General features: G+C 37.7%; 1 protein-coding gene across 1 annotated transcript; it reads right to left on the reverse strand.

The window, feature by feature from the left end:
* Positions 1–1253: 1253 nt before the first annotated feature.
* LOC141298291 (cGMP-inhibited 3',5'-cyclic phosphodiesterase 3B-like) lies at positions 1254–16188 on the reverse strand. The gene is made up of 14 exons (XM_073828798.1): positions 16171–16188; positions 15824–15960; positions 15281–15387; positions 11303–11522; positions 11127–11218; positions 10867–11030; positions 10176–10310; positions 9707–9818; positions 9424–9537; positions 6853–7052; positions 6411–6614; positions 5001–5162; positions 4682–4919; positions 1254–3930 (listed from the first exon to the last, which is right to left on the reverse strand). The coding sequence occupies exons 1-14, from the start codon at positions 16186–16188 to the stop codon at positions 3701–3703; spliced, it is 2133 nt and encodes a 710-aa protein (XP_073684899.1). The 3' UTR covers positions 1254–3700.
* Positions 16189–18830: the final 2642 nt, after the last annotated feature.

The following is an 18830-nucleotide window of genomic DNA, read 5'->3' on the forward strand; positions in this document are numbered from 1 at the left end:
GAATTGCGAGATACGAAGTCGTAATTGCGAGAAAAAGTCAGAATTGCAAGATACAAAGTTGTAATTGCGAAAAAAGTCAGGATTTTGAGTTTATACCTTGCAATTCTCACTTTATATCTAGCAATTCAGACTTTAAAACTCACAATTTTGCATTTATATCTCACAGTTCTGAGAAAAAAAATCTGAATTGCGAGATACGAAGTTGTAATTGCGAGAAAAAGTCAGAATTGCAAGATACAAAGTAACAATTGCGAGAAAAAAAGAATTTCGAGTTTATACCTTGCAATTCTGACTTTATATCTAGCAATTCAGACTTTATAACTCGCAATTTTGCGTTTATATCCCAGTTCTAAAAAAAAAGTCGGAATTGCGAGATACAAAGTCGTAATTGTGAGAAAAAGTCAGAATTGCGAGATACAAAGTCGTAATTGCGAGAAGAGGTCAGAATTGCAAGATACAAAGATGCAATTGTGAGAAAAAAAAGTCAGGATTTTGAGTTTATACCTTGCAATTCTGACTTTATATCTAGCAATTCAGACTTTAAAACTCACAATTTTGCATTTATATCTCACAGTTCTGAGAAAAAAAATCAGAATTGCGAGATACGAAGTCGTAATTGCGAGAAAAAGTCAGATTGCAAGATACAAAGATGCAATTGTGAGAAAAAAAAGTCAGGATTTTGAGTTTATACCTTGCAATTCTGACTTTATATCTAGTAACTCTGACTTTATAACTCGCAATTTTGCGTTTATATCTCACAGTTCTAAGAAAAAGTCAGAATTGCGAGTTGATGTTTATAAATCTGACTTGTGTATAAATAAATGCAGTTCTATTAAACTCTATATTTATCAAAGGATCCTGAAAAAACTGCTTAATGGTTTCACAAAAATATTAAGCAGCACAACTGTTTTGTGATAATAAATGTTCCTTGAGCACAAAATCAGCATATTAGAATGATTTCTGAAGACTGGAGTAATGGCTGTTGAAAAATAGTTTATAAAGTAAATTTACAATATTTCACAATTTTACTTTTTTTTTTTTCTGTATTTTTGACTAGCATTTATAGAGAACTATGTGGCCTTGATTGACTTCCCTGATGGCTCTAACAGCCCTAAAGTAATAACTTTTTTTGCAGGCCTCTTGTAACTCCCTCTTCAGGCACTAGTTTGAAAACCCCTGACTTGCAACAGGCAAGTACACATCTGCTCCCATACAAAACACAGGACACCAAAAAAACGACACAGACCAAAATCAACTGAGAGAGTAAACTATTGTTCAGGGATGGTGCTTTTATGACAGCTATAAATAATAACAAAAAAGTCAATTCTCCCCCACAACCCTGAAAAGGCTGAATGGTTACATCAGACATTGCTATCTAAATGCTACATAAAAAAGTGAATTCCATCGTAAAGGTACTGATGACAGGAACGTCGGAGGTTACTGTGGTGCGACGAACCCCCAAAAGTGAGATACCACAGTCGAGCGAGTGGTCAACACGAGGGGATCCAAGAATTGATGAACACACAGTCTGGACAGAAAAGAGGGAGAGAGAGAGAGAAGCACCACAAGCTGCTTTGGGTGCGCACAAGCCCCCAACACAGAACACACCCTGAGCACAGGCCAAAAAAGTGACTAATGAACAAACCCACAAAGGGAGACAGAGACAGGGAAGCATCCGGCATCGCCGCCAGCTTTAGAAATTAGGGGCTTTCGGCAAAGAGTGGTTATGGGCAGGAACAAAAGACAGTGCACCCCAAAAAAACCTAACAAACTGAAAAACACAACACCCAAACACATCCACATCTGTAAATAGCATTAGAATTTTTTAAAAACTCCTGAAACAAGATGATAATTACATGGTCTCAATGTACAATATATGTCAGCCGTATGTAGAAAACAGACGCATTGTTGATTAATTAAAAAATATATAATATAATATATATATTTATATATGCAAGTATTCTTTCTGTGCAGAGGTTAAACACTTGTTTGGTAGTAAAATGTGCACATTTATATCTTTTTTTTACTCTTAAATATACTAGCTTGATTTACACTGCCTACTTGAGAACTTTCCTCTACAGAGACAAAATGAGTTTTTCTTGAGGTGAGGCAGATCGAGAGAGAGAGAAAAAGACCCGAAGACACGGGTTCGTCTCCACCTCCCCGTCCTCCCCTTGGTATATTCTAGTGGAATGCCTAGAGTTCTTGCTTCAGACAAAAAAAATAGAGAACTATTAGCATTAAACCTGCCTTATGGTGAAGAATAAAAAAATACCAAGGAAACAAAAAAGTACAGCTTTCAAGGTGAAACCCTGGATTACTTGACAATAAACTGGCCAGATTTTGCGTTTGGCAAAAAGTACAAGCATGTTCAAATAATGCCAAACGTGAATGTTTAGTCTACCACATGCATGCTCAAACTCTGTTTCAGTAACATTCCCGGGTCCCGATTCTTATCAGGGGGTCTTTGACAAAAAATAAACATGGATATACTGGTCTGGAGCAGCTGATAAGGACGGGGGTCAATATCTAGGACACTGCACTTTGGGGGAGCATCTCGCGACTTTCAAGTTATTCATACAAAAAATAGAAACTTTTTTTTCGTCCCGCCTCTGAAAAGAACGTTCGACGTGCAAGTTGAAATTGCAGAATTAAATTTTCGCAAAAAACAAGGATCGATCCTTCACATGAATCCTGAGTAACTGTGAAAAAATATATCTATTTCAACGTAAAAAAGGAGAAACGTCCCTTCATTTGAACAGCATTCCTGTCCCATTTGCTATGCTTTTAAACACAGACAGACTTTACAGAGAAGTTTCAACGATTGGCAACTCAGCGTTCCTGAAGAGGAAAGAGGGGGGAGGACACCACAAACGAAAAAGCAAAAATAAAGAAAGAAACAACCTTACAAACAACAAAGGCAAACAAAAAACTGCAAGAAGGTGATCAACATGAATAAAAAGCATCCAAAACGATGCAGAAGTCAGGTCATTTTTCAGTCAAAATGTCAGCATTTCCACTCATCCTAATGACTCTGTTCAGTAATACAGTGTTTTATGTCGCCAGCATGAATTGGGGACTGCACACGCAGTGCAGCGTACATAGCCCATTTTCTGGACCACAAGAAAAATAAAAACAAACAATATTTTATATATATTTTTTTTTTAAAGTTCAGACAGGCACATTTTGAGTTATGCTTCCTGACGCTGAGCCTGAAACGGCTTCGGTCGCAGTCTTTCTATGTTTTTGAACTGTTCGCTTTGGTAACGGGTGTCAATTACGTCATTGTCTTTTTTTTTTCGTGTCCTTTTGGACTTAAGTACCTACGGGAGAGTTAAGAGCTCTACGTTCAAGGCAGCGTCACAGCCAGGATGGCACGATTCTCCCCTGCCTGCGTTCTTCTGTCTCGTTTTAATCTCACAACACTTTGTCTTCAAAGCTCTCCGCTGATTCTCCATGGGGTGAAAGTGCATAGGAGTGGGGTTCCCACCAAAGGGTCCTCTCACAGTAGTAAGGCCTTTTTTCAACACAATGTGAACTGCATTAGCTTCAGAGTGTCGGCACAGTGACGAATTTCAGCGTGGGGAGATCCGCTAAGGTCTTCCTCAAGGTGTCAATGTGTGTGTTCGTGTAGGTGAAGGAGAGGGAGGGGTCGTTCACCTCTGTTTAAGCCCCTTCGTTTCTTGACCTTCTCCTCATGCTACTGCCGTTCCTCCTCCTCGGCTTCCTCTTGAATGACCTGGATGTCGTCGGAGGAGGAGGTGGACGGAGGAAGGCTGGGGCTTTCGGATTGCTGCTGCTGCTGCTGCTGCTGAGTCTCCAGCTCTTTGACCTTCTCCTCTTCTTCGATGGTCTTCTTCCACACCTTGTGGTTCTCTGTTAAGTGCTGCATGATGCTGCAGAATAACCGGCGTCGACCCTTCCTCCTCTCTGTAAGGAAAATGACTCGATTAGTGACACCTAGTATATGGGATAAAAAAACATACAATTGAGGTCAGAAGTTTATGTCCTCCTGTCAGAATCTGCAAAATGTTAATTACTTAATCAAAATAAGTAAGGGGATCATACAAAATGCATGTTATTGTTTACTGTTGTTGTCCCTTGTTTGTACTGAACAGTTAAACTGCCTGCTGTTCTTCAGAAAAATCCTTTGGGTCCCACAATTTTTTTTAGTTTTTCAGCATTTTTGTGTATTTGAACCCTTTTTAACAGTGACTGTATGATTTTGAGGTCCATCTTTTCACACTGACGACAACTAAGGAACTCATATGCGGCTATTACAGAAGGTTGAAACAAAGAATTTGCGTGACTTGAAAGATTTTTCTGAAGAACAGCAGGCAGTTTACCTGTTCAGGACAAACAAGAGACTCACGAACAACTATCATTAAATAAAAAAACAAGTGTGGATCATTCAGGTAACAACACAGCATTAAGAATCAAAGGGGATGTAAACTTTTGAACAGGGTCATTTTTATAAATTAAACTATTATTTTCTTTTGTGGACTATATGTAAACACTCTTATGTGAAATATCTTATTCAGGTCAGTACTAAATAAAAAAATAACATGCATTTTGTAAGATTCATCTTATTTTGGTAAAATAATTACCATTTTGCAGATTCTGAAAGGGGGATATAAATTTTTGACCTCACTTGCATTATGAGCGCAACTTTAAATCATACTTGGTTCAAGATCCTCGTCCAGCTCTTCATCTTCCGTTTCATTATCTTCCGTCTCTTCTTCATCATCGGAGCCTTCCTCATCCATCCAGTATCCCGGCAGCAGGCCGGCAGCATCATAGGAGTTACAAAGAGGCCCGACGATGTGCGTGATAAAAGACTCCTGCAGCTTCGCTAACTGTGGTGCTGAGCGATCCATGAAAGGACTGATGGGTAATCCTAGAGTGGCTTCTTCATCACCCTATAAAGGTGGAAATGCGAAAACACAAAAATGTTGATCATACGTTCCTACATCTTTTGTTCCTTTTTGAATAGGACATACCTGCTCATAAAACTCATTGACGATACCCTCTGTCCATTTAAGGTGAAGGCTGCGGTCTTTGGCCGGCCCATTGATATCTGCCAGCTTAATGCACACTTGGCACACTAACAACCTGTCATTTTCATTAGTCCAGTCGATGCCTGGACTATTCACATCATTAACCTGTAAAAAAAGAAAAAGATCAATCAGAGGATTAAACTAAAAAAAGCACAACTTTCTGCAGTAGGCGTGTTAAGTAGATATGTATTAAATTAAACATTTATAAACATAAACAAAAGTTTAGAATAAATAAGTTTTAATGTATTTTCAATCAAATATATGCAACCAAAAACATTATGAAATATTATTACAATTTATACAACAGTTTTTTTATGGTCCTTGAATCTGATTGGCTGAGAGGAGTGTGATATTCTAGTGATATCCAACCATTTCACCATTTGTATCACTCTGCTCATGGTGTTTTTCACAGCGAGTGCCATGGTGGACGCCCAAATCCAGCACAATTTTATAAATAATACTTCCTTTGTGTCACGGAAAAGTTTTTTAGGCAAGAATGTACTTGTTTATACTTCATATATACGATTTGTTAATAAAGATAACGTCCATTTGAAAATTTGCTTCAATGTTCAGAGAGCTCCAGGGTGTCAGAACCATTCGAAATAAATTACATTTTAATATATGTTCAAATAGAAAAGAGTTTTTTAAAATGAGGCACAAGGCTGAATCACAGCCACGCCGATATACAGCCATATCACACGGCTACTTGCATGATATTGCTCATTTAAAATAGCTGTTTTCTATTTGAATGTATATTAAAATGTCATTTATTCCTGTGATGGCAAAGCTGAATTTTCAGAAGCCATTACCTCATTCTTCAGTGTTGTATGTTCCTTAGAAATACGCTGTTTTGGTGCTTAAGAAACATTTCTTATTGTCATTTAACATAGACAATAATAAATGTTTCTTGAGCATCAAAACATCAGTTGTTGATTAATATTTGAGTGTAAAATAAATCCACAAGGATTGAATTCAGCATTAAATTCATCAAAAGAGACAGTAAAGACATTTTATAATGTTATAAAAGGTTTCTACTTCAAATAAGAGGGGAAAAAATTATCACTTTCTACCAAAATATTAAAAAACAAAAACAGTTTTCAACATTGATAACAAAAGCCATTATTAATAATTGAGCACCAATAATAATTCATCACAATTTTGCACCAAATCAACAAGTTTTTTTTCTTTTTTCATATTTTGCATATTGATTTCTCTAGTTGAAAGGTTTAATTAATCTAGTTCAATATAGGTAATTTGGGTTTTTGCAATAATTAACCACAACAAGTCATTGTGCTCATTACTGATTATTAATATTGGTTATTGATTTTATATCATTGCACCCCTACTACTGACCTTGGAATTAAACTCTGCTAGAAAGTCAAAGTGCTTCTTCAGATCTGTTGCGAGGATGGCCTCAATGACTAAGAACCGAAAGCGCTTAAACTCAACGTGATCCAAACTGTGCAGGAAGTTGAACTCTGGCTGGGAAAGAAACAGGCTCCAGGCAGAGGCTGCATGGTGGTTCTCCAAAACTGAACGGTCGTTATACAACACCGCCTGTGTGAAAGAGTATGTGGAGAGTTGGAAACAGGGAAAGAAGGAAACATGGTGTGCATTGCTCTGATTACAAAAGCATATGCTTCTGATAAAAGATGTCCTGGTTTCACTTCTTGACACAACAGTGTGAAAACTAGATCAATAGCCAAAACTGTTAAAGGGCTATTCAGAACTAAATAAACTGGACAAATGTAAAAGTTCTTCTAAACTACACGTTTAGGCATTGTTCTGCACTTACCTGAGGAGCGTTAGTGGCTACAAGAAAGGCATTTGTGCGACCAGGGTGATCATAGTCATGCATAGCAGCTGCTACATATAGTGCCATGAGTTCCAGAGCAGGAATATTCCAGGCCAGACAGCCATAACTGTCATCCGAGAATGAAGAACTTTTGGACGTGGCATATGCCACCCTGCCTGGGGAAATTCCACTGTCCGAATCTAACAAATACAAAGAATGACCACGTAAGTACAGTGGTGAAACTCTATTACACATCCTTTCTCGGTGAAAGTCCATTTTAAAAATCAATGATCAATCAAATAAATTATATTTTGAAATATATTAAAATAGAAAACCATTATTTTACATTGTAATAATATTTTACAATATTACTGTTTTCCTGTATTTTTGATCAAGTAAATGCAGCCTTGATGAGCATAAGAGAATTCTTTCAAAAAAACATAAAAAAAAAATCCCAAACTTTTGAATAGCAGTGTGTATATATATAGGCCTTAAAAAGCCACTAATGAAATAACAGAATCAAACACCGCCAGGAGTCTGCAATTAAGCTGACTGTTTTTACAGCAAACCAAATTTTCTAAAACCATACTCCATCTCTTTCCCAAAGATTTCTGAATATTTTGCAACTCTGTACTTGAGCCAGCTAGTGAAGTCACTGGTCTCAGTGTGATTCAACACCTCTGCTTGCCAGAGCTGGCTGCTGCGTGGAACAGCAGCAGAGTGACTCAGAGTGAACTCCATTTGAGAAATTACAAGGGCCATCAGCAGACTTAAAATAAGCCTCGGACATGCTGAGCCAGCAGCCACCTCAGATCTCAATCGCAATAGAGGATCTCTTATCGGACAGCATTTGCGCCGCTGGCTGAAACAGCGAAGACTGGGCAGCGGCGACGGCCTCTAATTTATTTCAGATGCATCAGGAGGTATGCGAGATATAATTAGAGACATGACTGGGGATACAAATGCTCTAACCTGAATATGTCTATCATGTACTCTATATTACAGTTTTATCCAGGGCATTGTCCAAGGGTACAATGCTGGTAGATCGAGAATTGACCATTGTGGGATTTGAACCTACAACCTTCAGTCACCAGTCCACTACACAACCCCGCCTCAGTAACATGCAGACCACAAAGTTTCTTAAAGGGGTCAAGACATTAGAAATCAAATTTGCCTTGATCTTTTGGCATGTAAGAGGTCTTTGTACCATTAAAACATCCTGCATAGTTTTATAGCTTTAAAAGCCCTCTTCATTATAAACAAAGCATTTATTTAAATCAAGCCCCAAAACAGCTTGTGTAGATATGTGCAGGATGGTGTCACCCGGGTACAGACATTTGCATAAACACTGCCTCTAGAGTAACACATCGACGAATAGTCATATTCTCACCACAGGCCCCGCCCACTGGCGTTCAGGCGCTTAACAGCTGACATGCTAAATGTGAGTGGAGTGTCGCGTCAAAAGCAAATAAAAGTTACAATCCCTGCCATTATCTTGTCTACACTAGATACAGTATACAGATGTTTTCTGACACAGTCCACATGCTTGGACAAATAAACACAGTGGCTGCGTTTACACTGGCAGAAAAAAATCAGATTTTTTGACCACATCTGACACAGATCAGGATTTGATGCATTTAACAACGTTAAAGTAAAATGCGCACGGCACACCTTGCAAAAGGGGTCAGTCCATAGAAACTCGAAGCTTGTTTGTGCAAAAATTGTGTACCCATTCCTTTTCATCAAAGGAGTCGACTTGATTCCACCACTCCTCTCTCATTGGTCTTTCCCATGGTAGCCGTGACACTGATGTAGAAAAAGCATTAACGCCATCCTTATGATGGCAGCATCAACAGCTGCTTTCTTTGTTTAATTATTTGCTGTCGTGTATACTTTTGCTGACTTTGAAAAAGATGAATAAGCAACAGTCCATCCAGAATTCGAGGGTCAGTCATTACGCTCAATGTCGTGAAAGCCAGTGGAATGATTTTAATTTGAAGACACGAATAATGGATACTAGGCATGTCTAAAGTGAATGTAAACAGGCGGGCCAAAAAAAAATCGGATGAAAAGATCCGATGGTGAAAAGATTGAATCTGTGCATTAAGACTTGCAGTGTAAACACAGCCAGTGTCATGGAGAGCTCACAAAGAAACATTTGTTGAAAGATGAAGCGGTACTAGATCTGACCACAGCAGCATCACAAACTTTAAGTAAATGATTTCATAATGCTTTCTCTAGAAATGACCATTTTTGTTTCGTTTTTTAATCACCATGTTGTCAAAACACCCACATGCAATAGCGAGGGGGCAATGGGACTGTTTCCTATGCAATGATGTTAGCCAATCATAACAGTGGCTGATAACTGACAAGCCTTAAAGGACACGCCCCTTAAAACAGGTCATTTTAGACAGAGGGTCAGAATGAGGGTTGAAAATAATCATTTTTCCAAATATTTATGTTTTTTTTTTTGTGTGTGCAAAAAATGTTATTAACATAGGTAAACCTCAAGGAACTTATTAAAAATCCATGTCATAACCCCTTCAGTAGAGTGTGAGAGTACAGGTGTACCTGTATCACTTCCCGTGACATGCTCATTATGGATCTGCTGAAAGCCTGGGATTGGCCGGGTGGTAAGATACCACACTGCATGAAGGACGTCAGTGGCATGGACACGGTTGTGATCTGAAGGAAGAACAGAAAAAATACCAAGTTAATGCTTCACTGGAATTGTTTCCAAGCATTCTCTACTTCACAAGACACAAATCTTCACTGTGGTCCAATTTAAGAAATGCTGGAACAATTCTAACCCAGTTTTTAAGTTTAACTTCAACAAGATTTTTTTTATTCTCACAGGGGATATCACGATAGCCGTTCTCCAGAGCGCAAAAGTACGTCATGAATTCCCGCGCAGGGATTTTGAAGATTTCAAACAGACCCGTGTCCTGGAACAAAGTGTACGCCACCTGAGAAAATGCAACAAACAGAACTTCATTAAGACAAGACAAGCAGTGAGCCATCGAGTCCCTGCAGATTCATGTTTACTGGCACAGAGTACCAGTTAAATCTAGCATTCAGCTAAATCTATGAAATGCTAGTCACATCAGATCAGACAATAAAAGTGTGCAACTGCTTGGGTTTAACTAAACAAGAACGGTTTTAATTAGCTAAAAGAGAACCATGTTTTCCACCAAAGTGATCAAAAAACTGCCAGTTGCATTTCACTGATTTTGATTGCCAAAACTCAGGCCTTTTATTAGCTTAATTATTTCAACAGGATCTGTTAATACTGAGTTTAATATTCAGAGGTGCAAAGCACTAACATAGCTTAGAATCCTGCCAGTCTTTCCTCCCGTTACGTCCATCAGCTCGAAGATCTGGAAGTTCCAGGTGTTGACCTTTTCCATGAGTGCCTCATGCTCCACCAGCATAGAGTCCAATCTGAACTCTTCGTCTCCCTGCCAGAGATCAATCACAGTCAGCTGACAGAAGGTTTTGCAGTAATTTCAGCTTAGTCTTACTGAAAAAGTCCAGAGATAACAACGAAAACGTTTTGCTAAGTCAGCTAAATTTATGTTATCCTCACACGCTCTTACTGTAGACCCCTTCGGGCAGAACAATAAACTGAGGGTTTGCAGAGAGATCCACTCAAGAGCCACAGCTATAAATCCAGCAACCACATAATAATGCAAAAGCATGGGAATGCAAATAAGCACTCGAAACTCAACTCAACTCAGCTTGTTCAACAGCTGGCCACTTTAACAGCTGCCAGATTGGCCAATAAAAGGAGTAGGAGAGCGGTGGAGAATCAAGACGAGGGCATTTCAGGTTACGCGAAAGAAAAGCTTTTCTCTTGCGGGGCTTTCTAAGGCGAAACAGCACTTCATAAATTAAGATTACTCATCCACAAGCAACACTGGATCTTGATTTCAATTCCTGAGGCAATGTTTTAGACATTAATATAATGAAACCATGTGGGGATAAACTGTAGCTCAGTGTGTGTGCGTGCTCTACCTCAGGATCCGAAGAGGACTGCTCTGTACTCGAGGTCTGTTCCTCTTCCTCAGGCTGGCTATTTAGTTTTTCCCCCGCTGTGTCTGGAGTCCTCTCTTCCTGTGACTCTGCCTCCAAGCTCTCCTCTCGGATCAAGTTTTCCCCACCATACTCTGCTGCTTCAGCTAAGAAAGAAAGCAAAAGCATCATTTTGAGTATTGAACCAAAAGATAGACTGTGTTGTGATAAATGGTGTTAGTATTATAGCTTAATAACTTTACCTGAGCGTGTTCTTTGCATTTCATTGGCTGTTGTGTGATGGCCCTCACCCACCTCTCCGCTGGCCACACCTTTCAGCATCTGTCGGCCACAACTGCAAAAAAAAAAAAAATACAATTAATAATGTTGTTCATAAGGTACAACCTAATTGAGAGATGGGTACTAGAAGTTACAGTACCTGGTGCACATGGGGGCCGAAGAGGGACCTCGATACTGTTGCTGGAAATCAGGTGAGCTCAGCATGTAGCCCAGCGGTTTGTGCAGGTTGACACTGGGCTTAGTGAGGAAATCAGCGGTGTCGGGGAACTCCACTGGAGAGCGCGTGACCAGAGAGGAGCCGGGAGCAGCAGGGGGACTGTGACTCGGGGAGCTGACGGGACTTAGGCTGGGAGAAGCACCTGTAGACATAAAAATCAATATTTAATCATTTATCCAAAAATAAATGTAAAATAAATAATTCATACAATTAGAATCAGATACATTCCGGCTGAATTAAAAATAGTTTTTTTTTTTTTGTGGGCTTAAAGTCAAGGTGGTGTAATTGCACTGACTTTTAAAGGTCTGTAAAGATCAGTATTAAAACACTGAAATTCTTGAAAAATAAATATTGGAATAAACCAAATATTATTGCTTGTCTGTCCAATTAAATAAGTGTGGTGTATTCAACATACTGTATTGGTGACCATTCTGTTGTCATGCAACAAGAAAACAACCAGAAAGGACCCCTTCAGACCCTCATGTTGTGTGTCAAGATCAGAGACCATTGACTTCCATTGTATGGACAAAAACAAGAAAGACGTTTCTCAAAATATCTTTTATAAGTTCCACAGAAGAAAAACAACATGAGGGTAAATAAACAATGACTAAATTTTCATTTTAGTTGAACTATACTGTACCTTTAAGTATTCTATCTCGCACACATTCATACATACATCTATTAATTTAGCTTTTTTATCTTTGGAAAATATGTTTAATTTGTTTTTATGTTTTACTTACTAGTTACACCACACATTTTTTAGACCAAAATAGATCTGAACTTTTTCTTAAAAATAAATTAAAAAAATATAGATAGATAGATACCATGATTTAGCATATTACTAGCATGATTAGAATATTGCTAGCACATTGCCTGCATAAAATACCTAGCTAAAACCAGCTAATTAAACAAAAAGAAGAAAAAAATCCAGCTAAAACCAGTTAAAGCCAGCTAAAACCAGCTGATTTAACAAAAACAGCAACAAAAGCTAAAAACCAGCTAAAACTAGGGTGACCATACGTCTTCTTTTACCTGGACATGTCTTTTTGGACCTAAAAAAAGGACGTGATTTCTAAATTGCCCAAAATGTCCTGGATTTGGCTTTTGGTTTTAATAGTCGCAATTCATTGTGTGCGTTATTGTATTAAAGCCTTGCACAGGACTGTTTTCTTAATCCCGCTCCCACAAACATTATAATATTGAACAGAAATTTTGTACATCAGGGAATCGCTATCAATATGCAGATCACTTTGGATGCAGCTCATGTTGGATGTAGAATTGACAAATCTACATCTTTACCACAGAATTGGGCTGATTTTAAACTGTTGTCAGAGGTTGACTTTCTCCCGTGGGTTAAAGGTTTGAAATAGTGCATGAATTAAACGCTGAAACACTTGTATTGAAACATTTTGCATTATACCTTATAATACTGTGGTAGATATAAGTTTTGTAATGGGTGGCCACTGTGAAAATAAATTTTGCATAACAATGACTGCAAAATATGTATTTTAGGTATGTAAATGAGATATTGTGAGTTTTGGCATACTTTTTTGAAAACTAAAATATGGTCACCCTACTAAAACCTGTTGAAAAAACAGCAGAAACTAGGTAATTTTGTGAAAAACAGCTAAAAAAAAAAACAGGTCTTTGGAGCAAAAACCAGCTTTTTTTTTTTTTTTTTACAAGAAACAGCTAAAAAAAAAAAACACTCAAACCAGCTCTTTGAAGCGAAAACCAACTAAAAACCAACTCATTTTACAAGAAAAAGTTAAAAACCAGTTAAAAACCTCTCGATGTAGAAAAAAACAGCAAAAACAGCCAAAACTAGCTAAAAAAATCGAAAACATGTTCATTTAGTGAAAAAACCCCCAGCTAAAATCAACTGTTTTAAGAAAAAAACCAGCTCAAAACCAAGCTAAAACCAGTTGATTTAATAAAAAAAAAAGAAAAAAAAAAACATAAATACCAGCTAAAACCAGTTGAATCAACAAAAAACCTAGATAGACAGATAGATAGATAGATAGATACAGTCATGGACAAAATTATTGGCACCCTTGGTAAATATGGGCAAAGAAGGCTGTAAAATTAAATCTGCATTGTTTCTCCTTTAGCTCTTTTAGTCAAAAATCCTGCAAAATTCCAACATTTCATTAAAGTTAAACAATTTAAAGTGAGGTGGAATGTAACTTTATGAAAAAATGTTCTTCTCTAATACACCCTGGCCACAATTATTGGCACCCTTAGAAATTCTTATGAGTAAATTATCTCCTAAATATATTTCCATTGAAATTTCCAATTTCTTAGCACACCAAGGTGACTGGAAACATGATGTTGTCCAGTCATGACGTCTTGTTGCACAGATGAATAAATATTAGTAACACCTACCAACCTAATCATTCATCACAATGGGTAAAACCAAAGAATATACTTCTGATGTACAGCAAAAGATTGTTGATCTTTACACAATGCAAAGTGGCTTTAAGAAAATACTTAAAACATTAAATATTGTCATTTCCAACATCAGGGAAATAATTAAGAAGTTTTAATGGACTGGAGATGTTAAAAATCTGCTTGAAACATGATGTGTGTCAATATTGTCTTAATGTGCAGCAAAGAGAACAATTTAAGTGGCCAAATACTCTTCAAAGATCACAGAAGGTAAATTGCAGAAATCAGTTGAACTTTAGTGTCAGAAAAAAAAATATAAAAAAATAAAGGAAAACTGCTCCTCCATCACAACAAGTCATTTCAGACACTGTTCAAGAACCAAATCATCTGCTCTCATGCAAAAACAAACTCCACCATATTAATTTACCATACAGGAACTTCAGCCAGGACTGGCTTCTATTGCCATATGAAATGAGCTTTTTTTTTTGGAGCTAGAACACATTAAAGGTTTGGTGCACACAGGGATAAAAAAGCGCCCCGTGTCCACTTTTAAATATATCACCAGATGTTCTTTTTTGTGGACCTAATTTTATACCAAAGGTCCTAGACATCTTGTCCAGATACATGCCATCATGTTTTATGTCAAATACCAACAGATAAAAAAATTTAAAACTGACTTGCTCAGTTAGAAATATTATAATGGGTCATGGTTAGATATTCCATCACCACACTGATTCAAAACAAACATCAAAATCAACACAAAAATTGGTCACTGAACACAAAATCGAGATTCTGCCATAACCATCCCAATTCCCTGACCTGAATCCTATGGAAATGAGTGGGATAAACTAAAGAAGACTGAGCACCAACATTTGAAGGATCTAGAGAAATTCTGTATGGAGGAATAGTCTAAAATCACTTGCCATATATTCTCAAACCGCATCAGGCATGAAGGGGGGAAAAAAATCAGAGCTGTTTTTCATGCAAATGGAAGTTGCAGAAAGTTTTGAATACAAGGGTGCCAAAAAATTATGGCCAGGGTGTATTACAAAAAAACATTTATTTCATAATATTATATTCCCCCCACTTAAAATTGTTTATTTTTAATGAAATGTTTGAATTTTGCAGATTTTTTGACTGAAAGATCAACAGGAGAAACAACGCAGATTTATTTTTACAGCCTTCTGTGCCCATATTTACCAAGGGTGCCAATAATTTTGTCCATGACTGTAGATGATAGATAGATAGATAGATGGATAGATGGATAGATGGATAGATGGATGGATGGATGGATGGATGGATGGATGGATGGATGGATGGATGGATAGATAGTATTTCTAAGAACTTGGCTTAAGTGTTTTATACTAGATTTCTTTTCATTTGTCATTTACAAACATAAGGAGAGGGCAGCTGTTTAAGTAATTATGACATGTAAATCATTTTGATTAATCTCATAACTTGTACAAAATATTATATAAAAGGAAGGTTATTTCACTCTTGAGGGGTGCAGACCTGGTCTTCTGGGTACAGTGTGACCGTAGGAGAGGGTGACGGAGGAGGATCTCTGTTTAGGAATAGTCAGCAAGTTGCTATTGGGCCCATTAGAAACACAGCTCTGGCTGTAGGGTAAAAAAAAGACAGAAATGTATAAAAGTCATAATGTGTCACAGCTGAGATGACTAGATAGTTGGAAGCACAATAAAATGACTTAAATAAACCTAAATATTTACTTTATTTAAAATTTTAGGGGGGTATGAAGCATTTGAATGAATGACTAATGTCCACATGTGATCCTAGTTATAAGTCAAATTTCCAAGAGATGAAGTTTCTTTGGGGATTCTCAAACCAGCATCTGACAGATCTCTTTTTAATACTGCCACCTTGAGGACAAACTGTAAAATTACAGAAAGCACATCATCCCAATAAAACCATAACTATTTGGTCATATTATATCACTACAAATCAACAGATACAAATACACCCGTGTTCCTGTCCTTGCCCACCCCAGAGGAGTACAGAGAGTGTGCAGTGGTGAGACATTTAGAGAGGTCTGACCTGCTGAGCTCAGAGTGAGATCTCTTTCCATTGGTGCGCTCCCAGCGTGAGGTGGCAGACTCCAGTGGGGGCAGAGAGGAAGAGGCCGAACTGCGCCTCAGCTGAGGGGTAGGGAGACTGTTCCTGCTGCTCAGACCCTGAAAGTACAAAGCCATTTAATAAGCAGGTGTAACTTATAGAGCTCCAGATGCAGGAACAATACCTCTGGAGATACGGGGGCACAAAAGTGATGGCTGCAAGCACAGATCGAAGCAGCAAATTTCCTAATGTCCCTCTGTAATGTCCTTACTCACTTAGCTCCAAGTTGAGGCAATATTTTAAAACACTTTCCTAAACTGCCTTCTCACCCTTTTCTCTCTTCTCATTTCAGATATTAAAAAGTATCATTTATTCTAGTAAATCGCTCCATTTGGACAGTTCATGGAGCTGTCAAACAGTTCTTTAATTTGATTTGGTGCCGAAACTTTGATCAGGTTTCTTTGAAGAATAGAAGCGAAATTGAAAAATAAATAATTTGTTGATAAATAAATAATTTAATATTTTCAATTACAATGTACCATTATAGTTATCAGCTGATATTAGAGATATTTTTTTTTTCATTTATTGTTAAGTCTCTTCTGCATATCAAGGCTACATTTATTTGATAAAAATACAGAAAAAATAGTAATATTGTGAAATATTATTGCAATTTAAAATAATGTTATTTATTTATTTATTTATTTACTTTATATACTTTAAAACCATGCTGAATTTTTACTTCAGTGTCACACGATCCTTTATAAATCATTCTAATATGCTTATTTATGATCTATTTTGGAAATAGTTGTGCTGCTTTATATATGTGACCCTGGACCACAAAACCAGTCTTAAGTAGCACGGGTATATTAGTAGAAATAGCCAAAAATACATTGTATGGGTCAAAATTATCGATTTTTCTTTTATGCCAAAAATCATTAGCATGTTAAGTAAAATTCATGTTCCATGAGATATTCTGTAAATTTTCTACCATAAATATATAAAAACTTGATTTTTGATTAGTAATATGCATTGCTAAAAACTTCATTTGGACAACTTTTAAGGCTGTTTTCTCAATATTTTGATTTTTTTGCACCCTCAGATTCCAGGTTTTCAAATAGTTGTATCTCAGACAAACATTGTCCTATTTTAACAAACAATATATCAATGGAAAGCTTATTTACTCAGCTTTCAGATGACGTAAGAATCTCAATTTCGACAAATTTACACTTATGACTGGTTTTGTGGTCCAGGGTCACATATATATACAGTGAGGTCAATAAGTATTTGATCACCCTATGATTTTGCAAGTTCTCTTACTTAGAAATCATGGAGGGGTCTACAATTTTCAGCATAGGTGCATTTCCACTGTGAGAGACAGAATCTAAAAATCAAAATCCGGAAATCACATTGTATTATTTTTTAACTATTTATTTGTGAATTACTGTGTCAAATAAGTATTTGATCACTTGCTTATCAGCCAGATTTCTGACCCTCAAAGACCTGTTATTTTGCTTTTAAATAGCCCAGCTACACTCTGCTCATGATTCTAAATTAGTAGCACCTGTTTGAGGTCGTTAGCTGTCATAAAGACACCTGTGCACCCCACAATCAGCCAAAGTCTAAGTAGCAACATGGGCAAAACCAAAGAGCTGCTACGGGGCAATTGCCAAGCAGCTTGGGGAAAAAAGAACAACTGTTGGAGCAATTGTCAGAAAATGGAAGAGGCTAATGATGACTGTCAATGTCCCTCGGACTGGGGCCCCACAGAAGATCTCTCCTCGTGGGGTATCAATGATGCTAAGAATGGTGAAGAATCAGCCCAGAACAACACGGGAGGAGCTGGTCAATGCCGTGAAGAGAGCTGGGACAATCGTTTCCAAGGCTACTATCAGTAATACACTAAGACGTCATGGTTTAAAATCTTCGCAGGGAAGGTTCCCCTGCTTAAGTCAGCCTATGTCCAGGCCCGTCTGAAGTTTGCCAGGGACCCTCTGGATGATCCAGAGGAGTCATGGGAGAAAGTCCTGTGGTCAGATGAGACCAAAGTAGAACTTTTTGGTATTAACTCCATTCACCGTGTTTGGATGATGAGTATCATCCCAATAATACCATACCTACAGTGAAGCATGGGGCTGGAAGCATCATGCTCTGGGGGTGTTTTTCTGCACAGGGGACAGGACGACTGCAAGTCAAGTCAAGTCAAGTCACCTTTATTTATATAGCGCTTTTAACAATACAGATTGTGTCAAAGCAACTGCACAGTATTTAAACAGCACCATAGTGTGTAAGTAACGCATTATTGTAAATAATCAATTTTCAGTTAAAGGCAGTTCATCAATGAATTCAGTGATGTCATCATCCAGTTCAGTTCAAATAGTATACGCTGGAAAGTGCACTGTATTAAGGCACTGTATTAAGGAGAGGATGAACGGGGCCATGTATTGTGACATATTGGGCAAAAACCTCCTTCCCTCAGTCAGAGCATTAAAGATGGGTCGTGACTGGGTCTTCCAACATGACAATGACCCAAAGCACACAGCCAGGAAAACCAAGGAGTGGCTCCGTAAGAAGCATATCAAGGTTCTGGAGTGGCCTAGCCAGTCTCCAGACCTAAATCCAATAGAAAATCTTTGGAGAGAGCTGAAACTCTGTGTTGCTCAGCGACAGCCCCGAAACCTGACAGATCTAGAGAAGATCTGTATGGAGGAGTGGGCCAAAATCCCTCCTGCAGTGTGTGCAAACCTGGCGAAGAACTACAGGAACCGTTTGACCTCTGTAATTGTTAACAAAGGCTTCTGTACCAAATATTAAAATTTTTTGACTCAAGTGATCAAATACTTATTTGACACAGTAATTAACAAATAAATTGTTTAAAAAAAATCATACAATGTGATTTCCGGATTTTTTTTTTTTTTTAGATTCTGTCTGTCACAGTGGAAATGCACCTATGCTGAAAATTGTAGACCCCTCTATGATTTCTAAGTAAGAG

The sequence above is a fragment of the Garra rufa genome, chromosome 22 (assembly GCF_049309525.1).
Source record: "Garra rufa chromosome 22, GarRuf1.0, whole genome shotgun sequence".
Lineage (NCBI taxonomy): Eukaryota > Metazoa > Chordata > Actinopteri > Cypriniformes > Cyprinidae > Garra > Garra rufa.

Excerpts from the sequence above, each read along its gene's own strand:
- LOC141298291 (XM_073828798.1), bottom strand. Across the intron at positions 11,523-15,280 it reads CACTGTACCCAGAAGACCAG|GTGCTTCTCCCAGCCTAAGT; the intron begins GTCTGCACCCCT and ends TTATGTCTACAG. Across the intron at positions 10,311-10,866 it reads AGTCCTCTTCGGATCCTGAG|GGAGACGAAGAGTTCAGATT; the intron begins GTAGAGCACGCA and ends GATCTCTGGCAG.